Source organism: Narcine bancroftii, chromosome 1 (genome assembly GCF_036971445.1).
Source record: "Narcine bancroftii isolate sNarBan1 chromosome 1, sNarBan1.hap1, whole genome shotgun sequence".
Classification (NCBI taxonomy): Eukaryota; Metazoa; Chordata; class Chondrichthyes; order Torpediniformes; family Narcinidae; genus Narcine; species Narcine bancroftii.
The window spans coordinates 66,780,298-66,804,131 of NC_091469.1; the positions used below are offsets into that span (position 1 = coordinate 66,780,298).

Below are 23,834 nucleotides of genomic sequence, written 5' to 3' on the forward strand. Positions count from 1 at the left end.
ATTATATGGACTTACTTTAAATTGGGATCTGTCATAAGAGAAGTTGGCAAGTTCTTTATGTCATCACCACTGACAACCAGCATCTTTAGATTCGTCATTCTACACAAGACTTTGGATAGGTATGTCAGTTTGTTCTTCTGAAGGAAAAGGGACTGGAGCTCGCTGAGCCTATGCAGAATATAAAATCAATGTTCAGGGTTAGCCCTATCTTCACCTGTATGGCAAGAAGAATAGCACACAGAGCATCTTAGCTTATCTTATTTAATTTAGGCATTTTTAAGGAATAGATGTTGTGGAGGGTCATGTAACCTCTCCATCTGGAATCTCATCAGAAATCGCATCACCTGCCAATCAAGGTTGAATCTCTAGCAAGTCCACCATATACAGTAGCACTCTCACTTCTTTTGCTCTTCGGACCTGAGACGAACCCTGCTCCACACCAAGTTGTGAACTGTTGACAATGCTGAAGGGGTTGTTTGTGAGGTGTAGACTACACAGGGATCGAGCTATTAAATAGCACTGGAGCCTTGCCTACATTGGACAATGAACAGCAGGTAGCATATTGTAACCCTTGGTTACAAGTTTGTACACAGTTGCTAGTATCAGTAGTGTTAAGTTCACTGATTATACTATGTTTTGTGATTGAGAGCATTAGTGTGTGTTATCCCTGTGGTGATCCTCTTATGGTTGTTTTAATAAAGATCTTTCCTATGTTCAGCCTGTGTCCAGACTCATTGCTCTTTGAACCCACAGAACTTTTCTCTTGCCACACAACAGATATCCAAAAGAAAAAATATATCTTAATTTTGAAGACTACATTGGCTACATTGCTTGATGTGCATGGCTTGTAATCCAAATAGAGAGCAGAGTCCTTGGAATTGATTATTTTACTTATTTTATGCAGCTGCTTCAAATGCAACCTTTAAAAAAGATTGGTTGGTATTACATGCAATTCTTATTACAACATTAGGAAGAATGGGGAGGATGCCGAGGCTGGAGAGGAATCAGAGAAAATTTGCCAGGATGTGCATTGGAGCACATCAGTAGTAAGGAGAAACTGCATAGGCTGGGCTTATTTCCCCTGGAATGGAAGAGGTTGATGGGTGACTAGAGATATACGAAATTATGAGAAGCATAGGGAGATGGTAAGAATTATTTTCCATTGATGTCTAAAACATGAAGTCATAGGTATAATTTAAGAGGCTGATGATTCAAATTGGATCTGGGGAAAATAAATATTCACATAGAGTGCTGTGGATCTGGAATGTGCTGGCTGGGGAGGTGGTGGACCCATCATTTAACAATTATCTGGGCAAGCACTAGAATTTCCAAGGCAGAGACCATGGACAAAATATGTATGGATAAGTAAAATGGTCAGCAGGAATATCATGGCCCAACAAATCTACTTCTGTGCTGTAGGATTTTATGACTCTGACTTTAAATGGTTATGTTCCTCCTCCACTGTATGGTATCTGGTAATATGGGGGGGTGAGCAGAAGATATTCCTCACACATGTACCACCGAGTTTAGAATGTCCATGAATCTGAACACAGTAATCCTGCACCTTATGGGCACTTTGCTCAACTTCTCCAAGTGTACTTCAGCATTGAACTCATGGAGTCAAGCAGCAGAGGTCAAATTATTATTTTTTTTTAAATTTAGACATCCAGCATGGTAAAAGGCCATTACGGCCAACAAGCCCATGCCGTCAAATTTACACCCAATTAACCTACACCTCCAGTATGTTTTGAATGGTGGGAAGAAACTGGAGCCCCCGGGGAAAACCCATGCAGACACGGGGAGAACGTACAAACTCCTTACAGGCAGTACAGGATTCAAACCCCAATCCTGATCGCTGGTGCTGTAACAGCACTGCACTAACCACTATGCCAATCATGCTGCCCAAAGTTGAGGCAATTCCATACTTTGCTGGGGACATGCTTAAAGTCAGAGTGAACAATAAGAAGCTGGAGGTTCTCAGCAGGTCAGGTAGCATCCACGGATAGAAATGGTCACTCAACTTTTCTGGTCAGGACGATTTAACAAGACTATAAGTTAGTCTTAGAGCAGAAACAACAAGTTTGAAATTTCCCCACATCATTTTCAAATGATTGTTTAATTTTTTTTCCTCATGATTTAGGAGGAAGCCATTTGGCTCTTTGAACTTATGACAGTGATCTAAGCAATTCCAACCCCTCCACTAAATTCATGGAAACATGCCCAATTATGCCAGGAGAAATTTACAAAAGCTGATTAACTGAACAGCCAGGATATATTATTCATAGGGTTCACCATCTCCTTGCAGCTCTTTTTGCTCATTAATGATTTTTTTTCTCACACTAAGTCTATATCTTTCTGTACCTTGTCTGTTTAAGTGCCTGTCTAAAGCTCCCTTCAACGTAGGTGAGGATTTGGAGTTTTAGAATGGATTGATGAGAGGGATTGTTGTGAAAAAAATTTTGTTTGGACCAGAATGCCGGGGGAGTAAAGCAGTTATCTGTTTGATACAGGATTTTTCAATCTCCCGAGAGGCTAGTATGTATGGCACAGGAAAGAAATAAATCTCTTTTGGAATCTAGGTTGAGAATGCCTAGTCAGATATCACAAGCTACCCCAGAGACAGGGTCTGAAACTAAACAGGTCAGTTTGGATCCTTGTAATAATGTGCTAGATTCTATGAGAGCTGCAAGTTTTCATGCACTTTAACTGAGCATAAATTCAGGACTCAAGTTCAGCTAAATTGTAACTTTCCCTCCAGTGAACAACTGGTCCTGGAATTGCGTACTTACCTTGTTAGTTAGTGTCCCGGGCTCCAATGGCTAGGTGCGGCCATCTTTTTTTTTTTTTTTTTAAATTTTTTATTTTTCACACCATAAATCACAATAGCCATGATATACACTTTTTCTTTTCCACACATTTACAGTGACTTTTTCTCCCTCCCCCCTCCCTCCTCCCAAGCCACCCCCCCCACCCCCCTCCTCTCATCCATTTTAGGTATACAATCTAGGTTGCATTAATTCAGTTAGACAATGTTGTCATTCAACAAAAATACACCAGAAATTCTACTGAGTCCATTCTTTTCTTTTCTTCTCCTTCCATCAACTTAGGTAATGTTTGTTCCCGGTAGGTTTTCGCTATTGTATTTAATGTAAGGCTCCCATACTTGTTCGAATATTTCAATATTATTTCTTAAACTATATGTTATTTTTTCTAATGGAATACATTTATTCATTTCTATATACCATTGTTGTATTTTCAAATTATCTTCCAATTTCCAGGTTGACATAATACATTTTTTTGCTACGGCTAGGGCTATCTTGACAAATCTTTTTTGTGCATCTTCCAAGTCAATTCCAAATTCTTTATTTTTTATGTTACTTAGGAGAAAGATCTCTGGATTCTTTGGTATATTGTTTTCTGTTATTTTATTTAATATCTAATTGAGATCATCCCAAAATTTTTCTACTCTCTCACATGTCCAGATTGCATGAATTGTTGTTCCCCTTTCTTTTTTACATCGAAAACATCTATCAGATACTGTTGGGTCCCATTTATTTAACTTTTGCGGTGTAATGGCCATCTTGATTCCCGTGCGCATATGTGAGTCTTCGGGTGGCACATGCATGGTGGGTTCACATATTGGAGTTTGGCCGGTGCATGCTCGAGAGTTAAATGCCCTAACACTATTGAATGTGTGCCCTTAACCCTCGCACAGGCACCAACCGACTCCAATACACTGTGCATGTGCCACCCGAAGATTTGAATATGTGCACAGGAATCAAGATGGCCACGCCCAACCTACAGCCCAGCACACTTTGGTTCTTACATGTCCTGTATTCCTGTTACAGTTTGTCATAAACACGTAAATTTTATGATTTTTGTTTATCAATATATGTTTTTTTTTAAATTGGGTCAAATGTGCAGATGGACATAGGCCACAAGTCGGGAGTACCTGTATCCTACGGCAGGGAACAGGAAACTTGAATCAACAGATCTGCCCAGTTACTTGGCTTTGAACTAAACTGACTTTCATCTGGAATTGAATCTGCTGAAAACAATTGCATACAGAAGTGCTTTACTTTTGAAGAACTTTCTCATTGTTCCCTAGTTTTGGCCACTTTAGATGTTATGCCGTTCTAAGATTTTAAGTAGAAAGGTACTGATCAGGAGCCCTCTCAGGGAGAGTCAGCATGGCTTTTTGAGGGGTGAGTCATGCCTCATGAGCCTAATTGATTTATTTGACGAAGAACAAAGAAAACTGATGAAGGTAGAGTGCATGTGGATTTTAGTAAGGAATTTGACAGTGTCTCCCATGGTAGAAAGTCATGAGGTATGGGATCCATGGGACCTTGGCTGAGTGGATTCAGAATTGGTTTGTCCGCAGAAAGCAGAGGGTAATAATATATGGAATGCATTCTGTGTGGAGGTCAAGTCAAGTCACTTTTATTTATCGTTTATTCCATGCTCGCACGATATAGACAAGATAGTGTTTCTCCAGGACCACGGATCTTATTTACATAAATATAAGTTAGAATACGTTAAACATATTAAAATATTACAGCTTAACGGTAAAAGTCCATGGTATACTATCCAAAAATGTTCTGGAAGTTCAGGAGTCTGATGGATTGGGGGAAAAAACTGTTGTCCAATCTGGACACAAGGGCCCAAGTGCTGCAGTACTTCCTACCAGATGGCAGAAGGGAGAACAGTTTACATGAGGGGTGTGTGGCGACCTTCACAATGTTTATTGCCTTTTACCTGCATTGAGTGTTGTAGATACCCTTCATGGTAGGGAGAGAGCCCCCACTGATCTTTTCCACCGACTTCACTATCTTCTTCAGGATCTTGTGGTCTGAGGTGGTACAACTTCCAAAACACACGGTGATGCAGTTGCACAGGATGCTCTCAATACATCCTCTGTAAAATGTAGTGAGTATGGAGGGTGGGAGATGGACCTTCCTCAGCTAGTGCAGGAGGTAGACGAGCTGCTGGGCTTTCTTGGCTATGGAGCTGGTGTTAAGGGACCAGGTGAGATTTTCCACCAAGTGCACTCCAAAGAACTTGATACTCTTGATGACCTCAATGGTGGAGCTGTCAATGGTCAGCGAAATGTGATCCCCCCTGGGCCCTCCTGAAATCAACAACCATATCTTCTGTTTTTTTTAATGTTCAGATACAAATTGTAGGCTCTGCACCAGTCCATAGTGACTCTACCTCATCTCTGTATGCTGACTCATCATTTTTACTGATCAGGCCCACCATGGACACGTCATCAGCGAACTTGATGATGTGGTTCGAGCTGTGTTTAACTGCAAAGTCATGGGTCAGCAGAGTGAACAGCAGTGGACTAAGCATGCAGCCGTGGGGAGCCCCTTTGCTCAATGTGATGGTCTTGGAGGTGCTGCTACTGATCCAGACTGCCTGAGGTCTCCATGACAGGAATTCGAGAATCCAATTGTAGAGGGAGGTGTTTAGACCTAGCAGGTCCAACTTCCTTATCAGGTACTGAGGTGTTGAATGCTGAGTTGAAGTCAATAAATAGCATCCGAACATACGAGTCCTTGTTTTCCAGGCTGATGAGGGCTAGATGGAAGGCAGTGACTAAGGATTCTGAAGGGATCTGTTCTGGGACCCCTGCTTTTTGAGATTTTTATAAATGATCTGGACGAAGAAGTAGAGGGATGGGTCCATAAGTATACAGATGACACAAAGTTTGGAAGTATTGTGGATAGTGTAGAAGGTTATTGTAGGTTACAACAGTATACAGACAGGATGTAGAGTTGGGTGGAAAAGTGGTAGATTGAGTTCAATCCTGCTCATTGGAAGGTCAAACTTGAAGGAAGAGTACATGGTTAATGGCAGGATTCTTAAGTGTGTGTAAGAACTGAAGGACCTTGGGGTTCAAATGGATGGACCTCTCAAGGTTGCTGCACAGGTTGATAGGACAGTTAAAAAGGCTTAAGGTATGCTTTCCTTCTTTAATCAGGGGATTGAGTTTAAGAGGTAATGCTGCAACTCTATAAAATTCTGTTTAGTCCACACTTGGAATGTTGTGTTCAGTTCTGGTTGCCTCATTACAGGAAGAATGTGGAAGCTTTGGGGAGGGTGCAGAGGAGATTAATCATGATGTTGCCTGGACTGGAGAACATGTCTTATGAGGCAAGGTTAATAGAACTTGGACTTTTCTCTTCCAAGCAAAGAAGAATGAGAGGTGATTTAATAAAAATCAACAAGATGATGAGAGGCATAAGTAGGGTGGACAGCCAGTGATTTTTTTTTCCCATGGCGAGAGTAGCAAACATCAGACAACATCAATGTAAGGGGAGGAAAATTTAGGGGAGATGCCAAGGGTAAGTTTTTTCCACACAGAGTGCAGTGAACACCTAGAATGTATTGCCAGGTGGTGGAGGCTGATACAAAAGAGACATTTAAAAGACTCTTAGACAGACATATGGATGCAAGGAAAAAATACAGGGTTATGGGTTAGAGGTAGAGAAGGTTTTGTTTATTAATTAAGGTTGTATAGGTCAGCACAAAATCATAAACAAAGGGTCTGTACAATGCTGTAATGTTCTATTTTCTAAATTACCTGTCTAGATCCTGAGGAAGTTCCTTCAGCTTATTGCTGCTAAGGTCTAGGCTCTTGAGGTTTGACATCCGAAGCACACAAATGGGCATGGTCAGAAACTGGTTTGAGGACAGATCTAAGTGACTGAGTTTCTGTAGGTCACGGAGCTGAAACATAAACAAAATTCAAGTTATGTTGGTTGAACAACATCACGCTAATATCTTGTTACTTAATGAATAGCCATGAAAGACCCCAACAATGAAGACGCTGTTTACATCCGGTACCGCACGGATGGCAGTCTCTTCAATCTGAGGCGCCTGCAAGCTCACACCAAGACACAAGAGAAACTTGTCCGTGAACTACTCTTTGCAGATGATGCCGCTTTAGTTGCCCATTCAGAGCCAGCTCTTCAGCGCTTGACGACCTGCTTTGCGGAAACTGCCAAAATGTTTGGCCTGGAAGTCAGCCTGAAGAAAACTGAGGTCCTCCATCAGCCAGCTCCCCACCATGACTACCAGCCCCCCCACATCTCCATCGGGCACACAAAACTCAAAACGGTCAACCAGTTTACCTATCTCGGCTGCACCATTTCATCAGATGCAAGGATCGACAATGAGATAGACAACAGACTCGCCAAGGCAAATAGCGCCTTTGGAAGACTACACAAAAGAGTCTGGAAAAACAACCAACTGAAAAACCTCACAAAGATAAGCGTATACAGAGCCGTTGTCATACCCACACTCCTGTTCGGCTCCGAATCATGGGTCCTCTACCGGCACCACCTACGGCTCCTAGAACGCTTCCATCAGCGTTGTCTCCGCTCCATCCTCAACATCCATTGGAGCGCTCACACCCCTAACGTCGAGGTACTCGAGATGGCAGAGGTCGACAGCATCGAGTCCACGCTGCTGAAGATCCAGCTGCGCTGGATGGGTCACGTCTCCAGAATGGAGGACCATCGCCTTCCCAAGATCGTATTATATGGCGAGCTCTCCACTGGCCACCGTGACAGAGGTGCACCAAAGAAAAGGTACAAGGACTGCCTAAAGAAATCTCTTGGTGCCTGCCACATTAACACCGCCAGTGGGCTGATAACGCCTCAAACCGTGCATCTTGGCGCCTCACAGTTTGGCGGGCAGCAGCCTCCTTTGAAGAAGACCGCAGAGCCCACCTCACTGACAAAAGGCAAAGGAGGAAAAACCCAACACCCAACCCCAACCAACCAATTTTCCCTTGCAACCGCTGCAATCGTGTCTGCCTGTCCCGCATCGGACTGGTCAGCCACAAACGAGCCTGCAGCTGACGTGGACTTTTTTACCCCCTCCATAAATCTTCGTCCGCGAAGCCAAGCCAAAGAAGAAAAGAAAGAATGAATAGACACTTTTATATCAATTAAGGTTTCTCTTTTTTATTAGAAAAAACTTATGACTTACCATCTACATGTCAATGGAGGTTTGGTGTCAGAGATGTAAATACAATAATGAAACATGAAGGGAGGTCTGATACCAATCTGAGGGCAACAGAAAAGCTAGAAGCAGGAACTACTGTGGACTGACTAACTTCCCTGTATTGATCGGAACCCTCTTTTATTTTTAATTCAACTCCTATTTCTCTCTAAAAGTAATTTGCATGTTTAACCGTATTCCTTTTTCATCTTCTCTGTAAACTGTCACAAGTCTCAACTGTTTCTGCTGAGTATTCAATTGCTTCAACAAAGCAGTGGTGGCTGCAGTTGAGATGCTTATTCTCATGTGACCATCGTCTCCACAAGCTATGAATTGGTATCTTCTCTAGTTTTGATCAAGCACTGTGATGCATTCAGGAAAATGAATCAGTTATGAACTAAATGAATGACATATTAGACTGGAGATGTCCATGGCCATCTCCTATTCCTAACAATCTTATCTTCTTATCTATTCATTGTTTGGGGGTCTAGATATCAATGACAAGGCCAGCATTTATTTCCCATCTCCAATCATTCTTAATAAAGTGGGGATGAGGGTTATTGAACTACTACAATCCTTTTATTGTAGGTACTTGTACAACATTGTTGTGGATGGTGTTCCAATATTTCTACTCAGTGATGATGAAGGAACACCAGTCTATTTCCAGTGCAGGATGGTGCGTAAATTGGAAGGGAGCCTGCTGGTAGTTGGGTTCCCTGGATTTTGTAGGATTGAGAGGTGTGGTTTAAAAAAAAAACTCTAGTAAATTCTTCTCTGATTTCACTCATTTTACCTTGATTTATCTGCAAACTCTGGTTTAACAAACAGAACATTTTGTGGCTAGGAAGATGTTCTCTTCTAATTTATTGCCAAACTCCAGAACACTTGGGTGCAATGTGTTTTTGGTAGAGTATATATTGTAACTCTATTGCCTTTTTAACTCTTGACTTAAAGAGAATAAACAGGACGCACCAGAATATGAAAAAGCAACTTGCATAACTCGAGTGGACAGTGTTTGAAAGTTGAATCTTGGCATCTAACTGACAGTTTATTTTTATAGATGCCAATTCTGTGCAATGACTTAACTCTAAACATAGCAAACTCTAATAAAGTCTGTACATCCAACATTTGAATGCTGAGAAATTGAGTCAATGTTTTGGTACTTTCTACTTTGTTCTTTGCTCCCATGCTTCTTTACAAAGATATTAATTTTCTATTAATATCTCTTTGTGGTTAAATGCTGTATTTGGCATAATCCAGTGGTTCTCAACCTTTTTCTTTCCACTCACATACCACTTTAAGTATTCCCAATGTCATAAATGCTCTGTGATTAGTAAGGGATTGCTTGAGGTGGTATGTGAGTGGGAAGGGAAGGTTGAGAATCACTGCTCTAGACCCAATTGTTACTGAAATATTTTGCTTGAGAAAACTTGTCATTGGCCCATTTCCTTTGGAGTTGTAAAACTGTGCACATAACAAGTCAATTAGGTACGATTAAAACAGTAATTTTCAAACCTTTTCTTTCCACCCATATACCACCTTAAGTAATCCCTTACTAATCACAGAGTACCTCTGCCACAGGGAATACTTAAAGTGGCATGTGAGTGGAAATAAAAAGGTTGAGAACCACTGGCATAACCAGATATAAGGTAAACAAAACTGATGTTTTATCAAGAGTTGAAATTTCAGTTGAATAAATATTAGTAACCTGCTTCCTTTTTAAATTCTGGTATTTAAATTATGGGTGTGTTTTTACTTAAAATAATTTATTATTCCTTTTCTTCTTTTATGGATGTGTGTATTATAGGATATGATCTGAGAGTTGCATTGAATCTGACTTAACCTGATCCCTTTAATCTACGTGAAAACAATCAAACTCCAAATAACATTTTGAATTTTTATATTTTAAATTTTATATTTTAAATTTAGACATACAGCATGGTAACAGGCCATTTTGGCCCACGAGTCTGTGCCGCCCAATTAACCTGTACATTTTGAATGGTGGGAGGAAACCAGAACCCCCGGTGAAAACCCATGCAGACACAGGGAGGATGTACAAACTGCTAACAGAAAGCATGGGATTCGAACCCTGATCTCGATTACTGGCGCTGTAAAGGCATTGCGCTTACTGCTATACCAACCATGCCACCCTTTTCTTCAAGACTTAAGGAATTAGATTCTGTGATTGATTTCAGCCAATTTGCAAGCAAATATCCAACTGAACTTGAATAGAAATCAGATGGAATTCAGTAATTTTCCATTCATTTTACATAATAGCAGTATCTAGTCAACAATACATTAGGATCTGGATTTTATTCAATCCTTTCTGGCACTTAATGCAGGTTATCCAAATTCTGTGAATGTGACTGAAAGAGAAAGAACTATAACTCAGTATTAAATTAAAAGTGACTCTGTTTGGTTTAGTAAACATTCGCTATTGATGTATTGGGAATTCTGGCCGCAGTTAGCTAGTAATCCCAGCAGGTGCTACCTTTGCCTGTCTCTGCAATTGAAACACCACTTTTTTTGCTTGCACACATCCACAAACTTCCTTTTGTGTGGCAACCAGAACCCCACCAAATGCACTCCAACCAGCGTGCACCACGGGGTCCCATGATTAGCATAGCGATTAGCGCATCGCCTTTACAACACCAACAATCGAGAACTGGATTCGAATCCCAGACTGTCTGTAAGGAGTTTGTAAGTTCCCCCCATGTCTGCATGGGTTTACTTCAGGGGCTCTGACTTCCTCTCACCATTTAAAATGTATCGGGATATAGGTTAATTGGGTGTAAACTGGGTGGCACGGACTCGTAGGCTGAAATGGCCTGTACCATGCTGTATGTCAAAATTTAAAAAATTTTAATAATTAACTATGAGTATTTATTATCTATCTTTTATATTTATTATCTCTTTTCACACAGTACTTTAATGTGTGATATTAGAGTTCTTTTTATTACAAAGTGCCCAATTGCCCAAGCAAGCAAGAAAAGGGCAGCATGGCTGACGTAGTGATTAGTATGACGCTATTACAGTGCCAGTGACCTAGGTTCAAATCTGGCATTATCTGTAAGGTGTAGTTTCTATGTTGCCCCCACGTCTGCATGAATTTTCCCTGGGTGCTCCAGTTTCCTTCCACCTTCCAACATGTTGTAGGTTAATTTAGGTGTAATTGGGCAGTGCGAGAACCCTCTTTTCAATCTTCTTCAGCATGATGCTGAACCAAGCCATGAAAGACCCCAACAATGAAGACGCTGTTTACATCCGGTACCGCACGGATGGCAGTCTCTTCAATCTGAGGCGCCTGCAAGCTCACACCAAGACACAAGAGAAACTTGTCCGTGAACTACTCTTTGCAGACGATGCCGCTTTAGTTGCCCACTCAGAGCCAGCTCTTCAGCGCTTGACGTCCTGCTTTGCGGAAACTGCCAAAATGTTTGGCCTGGAAGTCAGCCTAAAGAAAACTGAGGTCCTCCATCAGCCAGCTCCCCACCGTGACTACCAGCCCCCCCACATCTCCATCGGGCACACAAAACTCAAAACGGTCAACCAGTTTACCTATCTCGGCTGCACCATTTCATCAGATGCAAGGATCGACAATGAGATAGACAACAGACTCGCCAAGGCAAATAGCGCCTTTGGAAGACGACACAAAAGAGTCTGGAAAAACAACCAACTGAAAAACCTCACAAAGATAAGCGTATACAGAGCCGTTGTCATACCCACACTCCTGTTCGGCTCCGAATCATGGGTCCTCTACCGGCATCACCTACGGCTCCTAGAACGCTTCCACCAGCGTTGTCTCCGCTCCATCCTCAACATCCATTGGAGCGCTTTCATCCCTAACGTCGAAGTACTCGAGATGGCAGAGGTCGACAGCATCGAGTCCACGCTGCTGAAGATCCAGCTGCGCTGGGTGGGTCACGTCTCCAGAATGGAGGACCATCGCCTTCCCAAGATCGTGTTATATGGCGAGCTCTCCACTGGCCACCGTGACAGAGGTGCACCAAAGAAAAGGTACAAGGACTGCCTAAAGAAATCTCTTGGTGCCTGCCACATTGACCACCGCCAGTGGGCTGATATCGCCTCAAACCGTGCATCTTGGCGCCTCACAGTTTGGCGGGCAGCAACCTCCTTTGAAGAAGACCGCAGAGCCCACCTCACTGACAAAAGGCAAAGGAGGAAAAACCCAACACCCAACCCCAACCAACCAATTTTCCCCTGCAGCCGCTGCAACCGTGTCTGCCTGTCCCGCATCGGACTTGTCAGCCACAAACGAGCCTGCAGCTGACGTGGACTTTTACCCCCTCCATAAATCTTCGTCTGCGAAGCCAAGCCAAAGAAAAGAATTGGGCAGTATGGGTTTAAATGGCTGGGATCAGCTTCCACCATGCTGTAAATAAAATTTAAATTTTGGTGCATGTGTAAATCATACTTGTGTGTATGACAATAAATTTATCATTTTTCAGAAAACTTTTAAAGAGATGAATTATGTAATATGGGAAGATCCAGGTCCAATGGTCAAAGGGATCCAGTTAGTGAAAAAAGGTGACATGATTGTACAAGGGATCTCTGGAGATGCTACAGGCCTACAGGAGGATATGATTGCAGTCTTTGAAGGCCTGCACATTGGAAATCCTTCAAACTGTACATGTTTGCTTTGCCTGTTCCTGTGGACTGAAAGAATAAAATCTTTTCTCCTAGAGCATGCGGTTTGGGGAATTGCACAAATGCAGTAGTGAGCAACAAATGATAACGTCCTAATGTAAAGCAAAGCAAGGGGAACCAAAATTGGTGACAAAAAATTTCTGAGGGGGTGCCAACACATCTAAAAGTGTGCACAATATTGCCCTCCTTCTGATTCAGTTTTCAACGGCACATTGTGATCCTTCTCTAGAGCTGCAATCATTTCCAGCTCAAGGTGTTTCATTCATGGAATTTCATTCATGCAAGGCATTTATCCATAAGTACTTCCTAACAAAATGCTACATAATTATTGAAGTAAAAAGACAAAAATGCAGGTCTCGCTGTGTTCATAAGAGATAAAGATATTGTATATATCCAATGTTTTAGGCCTGAGCACCAGCAGACCTTTGTGTTTCATGTAATTATTGAAAGTCATTTAATTCATTTCAAGGAATTCTAATGTTAAGGAAAGTATCCTTTAACCATTTCTGGATTATATTTTGTCTTTATTTCTTTTCCATCTACAAGTAAAATCTCAAGATCTATACTGTTATGCTGCACCTAGCTCTCTGTTAATATCTTACTGCCACTAACAGGTTTTCTTCATTTGACATTTTATCCAAAAGGATTAGCAAACTGATAGCAGAAAAGTCAGCTGGATCTTGGCTTCAATTACATTGATGAAGAATACTATGAGATGAACATTACTTAAACATCCACAGGACAAGCAAATCTCCTCTACCAAAAAGTCCCTGCAGTAAATCATTGCCCTCTGACAATAAAAGTTCATGGTGAGATCCTTTTAAATGTGGATCACTTCTCATATTTCAGGAATCATCTTTCAGTGAAGGCTGACATTAGAATATAGAGCAGTACAGTACAGAAACAGGCCCTTCATCCCATGTGTCTATGCTGAACACAATATCCAAATTAAATTAAGACTGTTGCTTGTGCATGATCAATATTTCTCTATCCCTTGCATGTTCATGTGCCTAATAAATGGTCATTGATATTGATTCTAAAATTCCCCACCTTCTCCAATAAATCAGCACTGCCTTTGTTTTATTGAGGTAAAGGATGTTTGAAGAACTGAGCATACCACAAAATTTGTTGTCCACCAGGCAGCAGTGATGCTTGCCTTCTGAGATACTTTGTCAACTATCCGCAGCAAACATTGTTAAAGTCAGCTCGCACTGTAAAAATACAGAGAGCAAAAGAGACCACAGTACCAAGTGATAATACAGCAGTTTCTTTATTAACCCCTTGTTAAACTAGCGGGAGTGAAGAGGATTCAAGAAAGAGTTCAGTGACTCTACTCTGAGCCTAACACTCAAAGTACCGGAGTGTTCGCCATACATTTATACAGAAGTTGGCCAGGGGTCTTGCATGAGACCCTCACAAATTACACACAAGTTGCATTCTGAGTTTACCATTACATGTTACCTTGCAATGTCTAGAATTGTCCGAGAAGATCAGATTGTTCCTTATCTTGAGACATATTGACATTCTTGCGGATAATACTATCTCACTTCAGCACAGATGTTAAAAAGCAATTATATTCTCACGTTTACAGTAGATGAAAGCCTTACCTAATGCATTAACCCTTTATTAAGCATATTCTTCCACAACATCTCAAGGCATTGGAAAAACACCACCATTACTGTTCCAACAAAGTCCTCCAAAAGGACTGCAACCTTTCCAGACCAATGTAACCAGCCTAGTTACATACAATCAGCCATGCAGGGCAGCCCCAAAACCAAACACCTAAAGCAAACGTTCTCTTCTAGCTTAGTCACAGTTAGAAATTACTAGGTGGACAGACAAAGGGAATCAAACTCATGCTCATATGGCAGAGAAAAAGGCTGCTTGGCTCACTTCATCTGTTGCTGACCTATTCAACACCTACATTAATTCCATTTACCTGCATTAGGTCTGTATCCTTCAATGCCTTGCCTATGCTCTTTGATGTCTTGCCTTTAAAATGTGTCTAAATGTCTCATAAATGTAATGTTTGCATTTGATTCCACCACCTCTGGCAGTGAGTTCCAAATATCAGCGATTTTCTGTATGAAAATCTTTTCCCTCAAATCCCTGGAAAAAAAAGCTTTCTCCTCTCACATTAAACCTATGCTTCTTGTTTTTGACATGTCTATCATGGGGGAAAAAAATTCTGACAACTTCCTCTATCTATGCCTCTTGTAATTTTATACACCCTCAACTCTCTTCAATTAAGGGATTGCAAACCCAGCCTATCCAATGTCTCTCCATCTCTAAAGTCATCCAATCCAAGCAACATCTTGATGAATCTTCACTACATTATTGCTAACACATCCACAAACTTCCTTTAGTGTGGCAACCAGAACTGCACCAAGTGCACTCCAACCAGCATTTTGTAAACTTGCAAAATAAAGTCTCGTCTTATATTCCATGCCTTGACTTACAAAAGCAAACATTCTATATGCCTCCTGTGCCACTACCTTCATCACCTATGGTCTTGAACCCCAAGGTCCCTCTGTTCATCAATATTCCTTCAAAACCCACCATTTACTGTATATTGCCCTTGCCCTTTTGACCTTCTAAAAGACACACATCACAGTCCTCACTATCAGGACATTGAGGTCTTGCATATTTTCTGGTGTCACAACAAAGTAATGGTACCAACATGAACTGTAAAGCCAAAAATTAAACCAGAAGGTGCTGGAAACCCTTAGCAAGTCAGGCAGCATATGTGAAAGGAGAAACAACATTCAATAGGAAGCTGGTTACTGACCCGAAATGTTAACTCAGTTTCCCTCTCCACAAACAGTCTGGCTGCTGAGCATCCTTTGCATTTTCTCTTTTTATTTCAGGTTTTCTGTATCTACATTTCTTTTTCATTTTCAATGAGCTGTGTGAATAATGGCCCTATCTTATTTTTACTCACATGGAAATATGGGGTGAAGGGCTCTGTCTGAGCATCGATGAGAACATTGTGATGACATTGTGGCCTTGGGTGGACATCAAATGCACCATTCCTTCAGCCAGGTGCAGATTCTTCGACACAATCGGCACTGATTCTACATGATCTGTGCTCACTCAGTTTTAATTTAACTAAATGGCTTTTAAAGTCTAGATCCCAAGATCAACAGCCAAGGCTGTCCTTTTCAATGCAGATTACTTCCTTCAGGAATGCAACCTATTCACGTTCGAATGTACTCTGTGTATCATTTAATGCACCCACCTTTGCTGCACTTTAAACATGGCGGGGTGGGCACACCATAGCTGTATAGGAATGAGTAACACCAAAAGCTGAAGTGCTAGTCAAATAGAGGATACTCAACTCTCTGGTACAAACTCCAGTGGCACACCTTGTCAAAGAGAACAGTGCTGTCACCATGACAACCTACAGAATAAACTCAAGAGATGAATAAATCATCATTATCCTGTAAAGGAGTGGAAACAGAGTGGAGGCTGCTGAATTCCATTACATTTTGGCTTGCCACACAATTCTTGCAAGTTTTCTTGTAGCAACGACACAACGTTCTCCCTGAGGACTCCAGGAAGTGACGGACATGAAGCAGATGTTTTTGGTGTTTTTGGAAATGTAGCCAGCTGTGCCGGCGTTTACTTAGTTTATGTTGTTATAATGAGCCAGGTTAGATTTCTTCTTTGAGCACTTGCATGTTTATCTTGTGGAGTATACTTACCTGCTTGGCAGAATTTCTACTTAACCTCAACAACTTCTCTTTCAGTTCCTCCCAGTTTCTACAGATTAAAGGAGCAGCTATGGGCACTCTCATGGGCCCTCGCTACACCTCCCTTTTTGTTGTGTAAGTGAGAACAGTCCTTACTCCAAGCCCATTCTGGCGCTTGCCCTACCATATCCCCTGCAACATCAATTATTATATTGATGCAGCCTCCTGCACTGGTTCAGAACTTGTCAATTTCATCACCAACTTCCACCCTGCCCTCAAACTCAGCTTGATCTGGTCTGCTGCATCTAATGCTCGCAATCTGGCCTTCTACTTTGGTGAAACCAAAGATAATAAATATTTTGTGGAGCACCTAAATTCTGCCTTTTGTGGCCATTTTGAGCTGCTGTTTGCAAGTAATTTTAACTTTTTTTAGTTTCCCCACTGACCTGTCTGCCCTCAGCCTTCTCTATTGCTAAAGAGAGGCCAAACATATTCTTATATTCTGCTTGGGTAGTTTACCAAGGTGTGAACATTGAATCTTTCATTTTTCTAGTCTAGGGCCTTCTTCGTGCTCTCTTCACTCGTATATGTGTGCACACATACAGATGCACTAAACACATGAATGCACACACACATACCCACCACCTGGTTTCCTTTACCTTTGTTCATCCTCTTTTGCCTTCCTCTACCTGATCACATCTGTCTATCGTCCTTTCCCACCCAATCTGGTTCAACCTATCATCTACCAGCTTCTGTCCCCTTCCCTCACCCCCTTCATACTGCTATGTACTGGATATCTTTCGTGTTCCATTTGAACATTATCGTATATCTTTTGCCTCACCTTTCGCCTTGCAACCCAGGATGTGTCTTCCTCCTGCTCTCAAACAGTGTTTTCTTTGTATACTCATGGACCCACTGGTTTGGTTTCTGACTGCTTTTTTACTCATTATATTGTGCAATAGATGATCAGATTCACAAACAGGGCCACAATAAGAACATTCTTCTAAATGACAAAAAATTTAAATGTGATGTTGATTTTGGAAATTGTGCCAAACTGTACCCTGCATGCAATAATTGCCAATTGGTAATGCCAAAGGACCATCAACATAAAATTATAAATTTAAAACCACAATTAGCATTGGTATAGTGTAGAGACTCTTTCAATCAGAAAGGCATTGGACTTTCACACAGAATTTTAGAGAATTATCCGTGAATGAAAATATCAATGGTTAATTAAATATTCATGTTCTTGTTTTATTATGCATTGGAAGTCATGGTAGATATGGGCAGTAAGGTTAGTGTGGCAATAGCACAACGCTATAATAGCTCCACTGACCTGGGTTCAAATCCTGTCTATAAGGAACTTTATATGTTCTCCCCTGCGTAGGTTTTCTCTGGGTGTTCTGGTTTCCTCCCTTTGGCACTCCCAATTAGACCCGACAGACCAGAAGTACTATTTGGATGGGAAGAAAATTCAATCCTTGGAGGTGCAAAGAGACCTGGGTGCCCTGTGCAGAGTAATCTAAAAGTTAATGCCCAGGTGGGATTGGTAGTGAAGAAGGCAAATGTTATGCTAGCATTCATTTCAAGAAGTATAATGTATAAGAGTAGAGAAGTGTTAATGAGACGCTATGGGGCACTGATGAGACCCAATTTGAAGTACGGTGTACAGTTTTGGGCCCCCTATCTTAGAAAAGATGTGATGTTGTTGGACAGGGGGCAGAGGAGATTTACTAGGATGATTCCTTGAATGTAGGGCCTGGCGTCTGGGGAGTGCTTGACAGCTCTTGGGTTGTATTCGTTGGAGTAAAGGAGAATGAGGGGAGGATCTCATAGAGACATTTTGAATATTGAAAGGTTTTGACAGAGTGAATGTGAATAAGATGTTTCCCTTGATAGGTGAATCAAGGACAAAGGGTCATAGTCATAAAATTAGAAGTAATCCAATTAAAATAGAGAGGAGGAAGAACTTCTTTTGTCAGAGGGTCGTGGATCTGTGGAACTCACTGCTGCACGAAGCAGTGGAGGCCAGATCACTGGGAGTATTTGACAGGAAATGGGTAGGTATCTCATTAGTCAGGGTATCAAGGGATATGGGGAAAAGACTGGAAAATGGAACTAGGTGTGAGCATAATTCAGCTTAGTGTAGAGTCACGGAACAGACTCAATGGGCCTAATGGCCTGCTTCTGCTCCTTTAACTTGTGAAAATTAATAAGCTTTAATCGCTATAAACTTAAAGGGATATCTTACATGCTGTTGGCCCGATTCCAAGGCAGTGTAAGGGAAGAGATTGGGCAGTAACACTATTATTTGGAATCCTGAAGAGGGAGGAGTTACAGTATCAGGGGCAGGTCATCTAGTACAATGCAAGTATTACAATGTTTCATCACATTCACCCTTTCTTTTGAAACAAAGTCTGGCGGAGTGAAGGGTCAGAGTCCATTCAGAGTCCGTGTACAGGTTCAGCCTGTCCGTTGGTTTTTTTCCATCGAACTGACCATCACAGTGCTGGCTGTGATGTAGTTGTTGACTTCTGGGCAGTGCTCTGTGTGACGGGCTGCAATTTGGATAGCTGAACAGAATCAATTGGTGCTGGATTGGGGGTGTGATGTGTGGGTTGGGGTTGGGGTGGTGCAACTGGTGCCAATGGTGGGGTCAGATACCCAATCATGTCACTGGTAGTTGTGGGGAAGGGGGGGATGCTGGTCAATGAGCCATAGTCGGTCCAGTGAGTGCCTCTGTTGCGGGGCTCCTGCATGTACTTGGTCCCAGACAGAGACAATGCACACAGGCATACTGGGGGTTTGCATTGTGGAGGTGGATCTTCTCGACCAGTGGGTCTGCTTTATGGATTCTGATGTGTCTCTGGAGTAGCACAGGCCCTAGGGTCATCAGCCAGACATAGCATGGCCCCCGACACCGACCTCCTGGGGAAGGAGAATAATTTTTCATGCAGAGTAGCATTTGTTGCAGAGGAGGGACCTGGTGGCGTGGAGTGCCTCTGGTAGGACCTCTTGGCACTAGGAGACAGGCAACCCTTTCGATTTGAGGGCCAGGAGGACTGTCCTGCAAATGGTGCCATTCTACCTTTCCACCTGGCCACTCCCTTGGGGGTTATAGCTGGTGGTCCTGCTCGTGGCTATGCCTTTAGCCAGCAGGTATTGGCGCAACTCCTCGTTCATGAACGTGGACCCCTGGACATTGTGGCTGTAACTAGGGTATCCGAAGAGCATGAAGAGATTACGTAGGGACTTAAAAACTATGGTCATGGTCATATCTGGGCAGGGGATGGCAAATGGAAATCATGAGTATTTGTTAACAATGTTGAGAAAATACATGTTCCAGTTCATGGAGGGAAGGGGCCCTTAAAGTCCATACTTGGATGTTCAAAAGGGCGGGTGGGCTTGATCAGGTGAGTTTTCGCCAGCCAATAGATGTGCGGCTTGCACTCAGCACAGACTGGGCAGTTGCAGGTCAGCTCCCTGATGTCCTCAACTGAATATGGAAGGTTGTGGGCTCTCACAAAGTGATAGAACCTGGTGACCCTGGGGTAGCAGAGGCTGTTGTGAAAGGCTTGGAGGCGCTCTGCTTCTGTGTTGGCCACAGATGGTCACATTGTCCAGGTAGGGAAACATGGCTTTCAGTTGGTGGTCATCCACCATTCGGTCCATGTCCCTCTGGAAGACCAAAATCCCATTCATGACTCCAAAGGGGACCTGAGGGAATTGGTAGAGGTGGCTGTCCACCTTGAAAGCTATGTATGGGCTGTCCTCTGGGTGGATCAGGAGCTGGTGATAGGCTGACTTGAGGTTGATAGTGGAGAAGATCTGGTACTGGGCAATCCCGTTTACCATGTTGGGGACTGGGGTAGGCGTCCAAAAGGGTGAACCGGTTGATGGTCTGACTGTAATCTATGACCATCCTGTGCTTCTTTCTGCTCTTTACCACCACTACCTGTGCTCTCCAAGGGCTGGTGCTGGGCTCTATGATGCCCTCGGCTAGGAGTTGTTTAACCTCAGCCTTGATAAAGACTCTGTCCCCAGGGCTGTATTGCTTTTAGTTGCCATAGGCTTACAGTCAGGAGTGAGGTTTTCGAACAGTAGAGGCGGTGGGACCTGGAGGGTGGACAGATCACAGGTTCTGAGTAGTAGGTGGTGTTCGAGTCACTGATTGGCTGTGTTCAGGGAGACAGGTGGGTGGTTTATTAAAAGTTGGTTATTACGGACCGTGAGGGAGGGTTGGGGGGTGGGGGGGGTGTCATATTCCATCAGAACACTTTTAAGTTGACACTGGAAGTCCAGCTCCAGTATGACTCATTCACAGAGTTGTGGCATAACAACAAATTTAAATTTCTTGTTCTTGGTGCCACCCACAGTTAATGTTACTGTGCAGTTACCTCAGACTTTGGTTGAGTGGGACTTGGAGGACAATGAGATTTTATACTGGACTGGGGTCACTGTGAAGAAGCAGTGCTGTACAGTGCCAGGGTGTATAAAGCTTTTGGTGCTTCCCATGTCAAACAGGTAGTTTGTAATGCAGCCCTTTACCTCGATGTCCATGGTGGACCTTGCTAATTGATGTGGGCTGCTCTGGTCCAGAACGACAGACGCCATTATCATCTCATTGTCCGACTCGCTGCTGCTATATGTGTGCATTGGCGACCTCCAAGATGTCCATCCTGAAAATGGCTTCCCCCATGGTTCGCATGCGGTCATCATCTGGCTTCAGTAAAAGCACTTTGAATGCTCAACTATAGCGGATGTTGTTTGGGATCCTGTGTCCCAAGATATCAGTGCCCATGTTCCCCACATGGCAGCTGAATTGCCGGAGGAGTAAGCCTCCACATTCTGTTGAGCTGTCTCTAGTGATTTTGCAAGATCAATCACATCCTGTAGGGTCCAATCGCCCTTCTCCAGGAACCTGAAGCCGGCCACACATGCATCCATGATCAGCTCCTCCTGGTAGACAGCAAGGCCTGATGTATTCATCAACGGACTCACCAGGTGCTTGTTGACGGCTGCTCAGTGGGTATCTGGCATAGATTATGTTCTTCTGGGGGTAGTACTAGTTTTGCAGTAGCCCCATAGTGACTGAGTAAGTGTCACAGTCCCTGATCATCTTGAAAATGCAGTAGCCGACCAGTGGAAACAGCGGGTCTATCTTGTTGACTTCTTCCTGAATATCGTGTCAGCTCATAAAGGTGTTCAGGCAGGGCAGCCACTGGTCGAATTATACAGTGGCCTCTGGATCCTTAGGGTCAGTATCCAGCTTCTCTGCTTGAATAGCCTTGTCCATGGCATGAAATTATAGCGTTTAAATTGTGGCGCTATCAATTAGACCCGACAGACCAGAAGCTTTAATCGCTATAAACGTACAGGCATATCTTACAGGCTGTTGACCCAATTCCAAGGCAGTACTGGGGATTGGACAGTACCAGCTTTATTAGGGATCCTGAGGGGGAGGAGTTACAGTGTCAAGGGTGGGCCAACCAGATCAATGACTGTAATACAGTGTTCCACCACACTCCCACTCTCCAAAATGGGATTGGTAGGTTTATTGGGGGTACTTGGGTGAGACTGTTGTCTACCATGTTTTAAATAAATTAAAATTAAAATAATCAGTTAAATAGTGCCACAAATGTTACATTTTATATTACCTTGCTGAGCAACTAACTGAACAAATAAATACTTCTATAGGTACATACAGCGAGCATATTTGAATTCAACTGCAGCAGTGATATGATGAAAATTATCTATTGCCCATGGATCTTTAATGTGTAAGTATAATGTCATAGTATTACCTCAAATGGGAGCTCTGCCAGTTCCAGGTTACTCGATAAATTCAGTTTCTCCAGGTTCTCACAGTTCCCAAGCTCTGGTGGAATGGAGGTGAGCTTATTAAAACTAATATCCAGCTCTTTAAGTTTGGTCATCTTGCCTGTCAAAACACAAGACATTTTGTTTCTCAGCACCTTAGGTTTTTACTGTAAAGCCTGCTTTATTCTGAAGCATCAGATAAAATAATTTCCTTGATGTTTTTTTTTCTCTCTTTTTTAAATTTCTTCCCTTCAATCCAACATTCTTACCAGCGTATGGATCCTTAGGCATCCAATAGATGTCCCTTTAGTGTCAGCTCCAAAATAGATTGCCAGCATTATCCCCTGAATTAGAATATCATTGCCCAGACTCTGCAAAGATTGGAGTACATGTCATTGCAGAGCTGGGGAGTGCCACACAAATGAGGTGGTACCTGTCAGAGGCACCCAGCCGTTTTCTCAGGAGAATACAAAAGACTTCAAGGCATGAAGATGAGTGGAGAATCAGAAGTTCTGTTGAAATTTATCCCCAAAAATATCATGAAAAACCATGTTAAATTATCTGGGAACTTCCTGTGTGAAAATTGCTTGGCACTTGTGTTGCAAGAAAACATTTCATTGGGTGCTTTTGGGACATCCAGAACCATAAAAAAGTACAAAATAAATGAAGGTCTTTTAATCTTTCTGTTGGTAGTTCAAATGGCTACCTTTCAAATGTTAGATTTGAGCAAAAAGTTATAAAGCGATTTAACGCTCAAGGGTTAACCCCCAAGCACATCTTGTTTGAAAGCTTCAAGACATTCTCCTGGTACGTATCATGAATGGCAATGAGATTGGGATGCCTGTTCAATTCCTGCCCATCTGCCCTTACACCTCCCCACTTCCTAATCCAATGCAAGATCCCATAGAGAACAATGTAATCAAGATAACAGAGCTTGGTCAGCACTGATTTCTCGTGGTCACAGCCTGCACCTGCTCCATATCTAAACTAAACATTGTTTTTGCTGACACACGATGCCCAAGCATTGCTGGTGTCAACCCTTATGATCCTCTATGAGGCAACAAACAGTGACATTGTAGCAGATACAATGTCAATGAGATCCAGAAAACTGGCAAAAAATTAAAAACAGATTTTAAAAAAATTAAAATTCTTTAAAAAGTAGCAAAGCAAAGTTTAAAAACACATGAAAATGCTATTAATTTGTTAATGAAAAACATAAATATACATTGAAATAAATAAAAACAAACAAAAAAATTCCCATTTAAAATGGTCAGTGAGGAATCAGCTCTAAAGCTAAGATAATATATCGTTCACAAAGTTTAGCAAACCATTCAACTCAGTAAGTCACCATTTGTGGTGAGTCTAGGGCAGTGGTTCTCAACGCTTTTTTGCCCTAGGTCCCACTTTAATTTTTCAATTTTTCACCATTAGCAGAAAAAAAGTTATATATTCGAAAGAAGTTTCAATGAAATCATTTACTGCAAATGTATTTCAATGCCATGAAAGACCTCAACAATGAAGACGCTGTTTACATCCGCTACCGCTCGGATGGCAGTCTCTTCAATCTGAGGCGCCTGCAAGCTCACACCAAGACACAAAAGCAACTTGTCTGTGAACTACTCTTTGCAGACGATGCCGCTTTAG

At 42.3% G+C, this 23,834-nt stretch overlaps 1 protein-coding gene and 1 long non-coding RNA gene across 2 annotated transcripts in view; one reads left to right on the forward strand and one right to left on the reverse strand.

Annotated features, from left to right (window-relative positions):
- LOC138759142 (uncharacterized) overlaps nucleotides 1–23,834 on the forward strand; it is a 74,269-nt gene that overhangs the window by 48,949 nt on the left and 1,486 nt on the right. The window contains exon 6 of the long non-coding RNA XR_011354641.1: nucleotides 22,071–22,150. This is a non-coding gene — a long non-coding RNA (uncharacterized lncRNA). The remainder of the gene's footprint in view (nucleotides 1–22,070; nucleotides 22,151–23,834) is intronic.
- The window catches only part of lrrc2 (leucine rich repeat containing 2), an 89,756-nt gene that overhangs the window by 9,348 nt on the left and 56,574 nt on the right, over nucleotides 1–23,834 (reverse strand). Inside the window, exons 5-7 of the mRNA XM_069929114.1 lie at nucleotides 22,175–22,311; nucleotides 6,590–6,735; nucleotides 16–168 (exon numbers count right to left, since the gene is read on the reverse strand). Coding sequence (XP_069785215.1) covers nucleotides 16–168; nucleotides 6,590–6,735; nucleotides 22,175–22,311 — 436 coding nt within the window. The remainder of the gene's footprint in view (nucleotides 1–15; nucleotides 169–6,589; nucleotides 6,736–22,174; nucleotides 22,312–23,834) is intronic.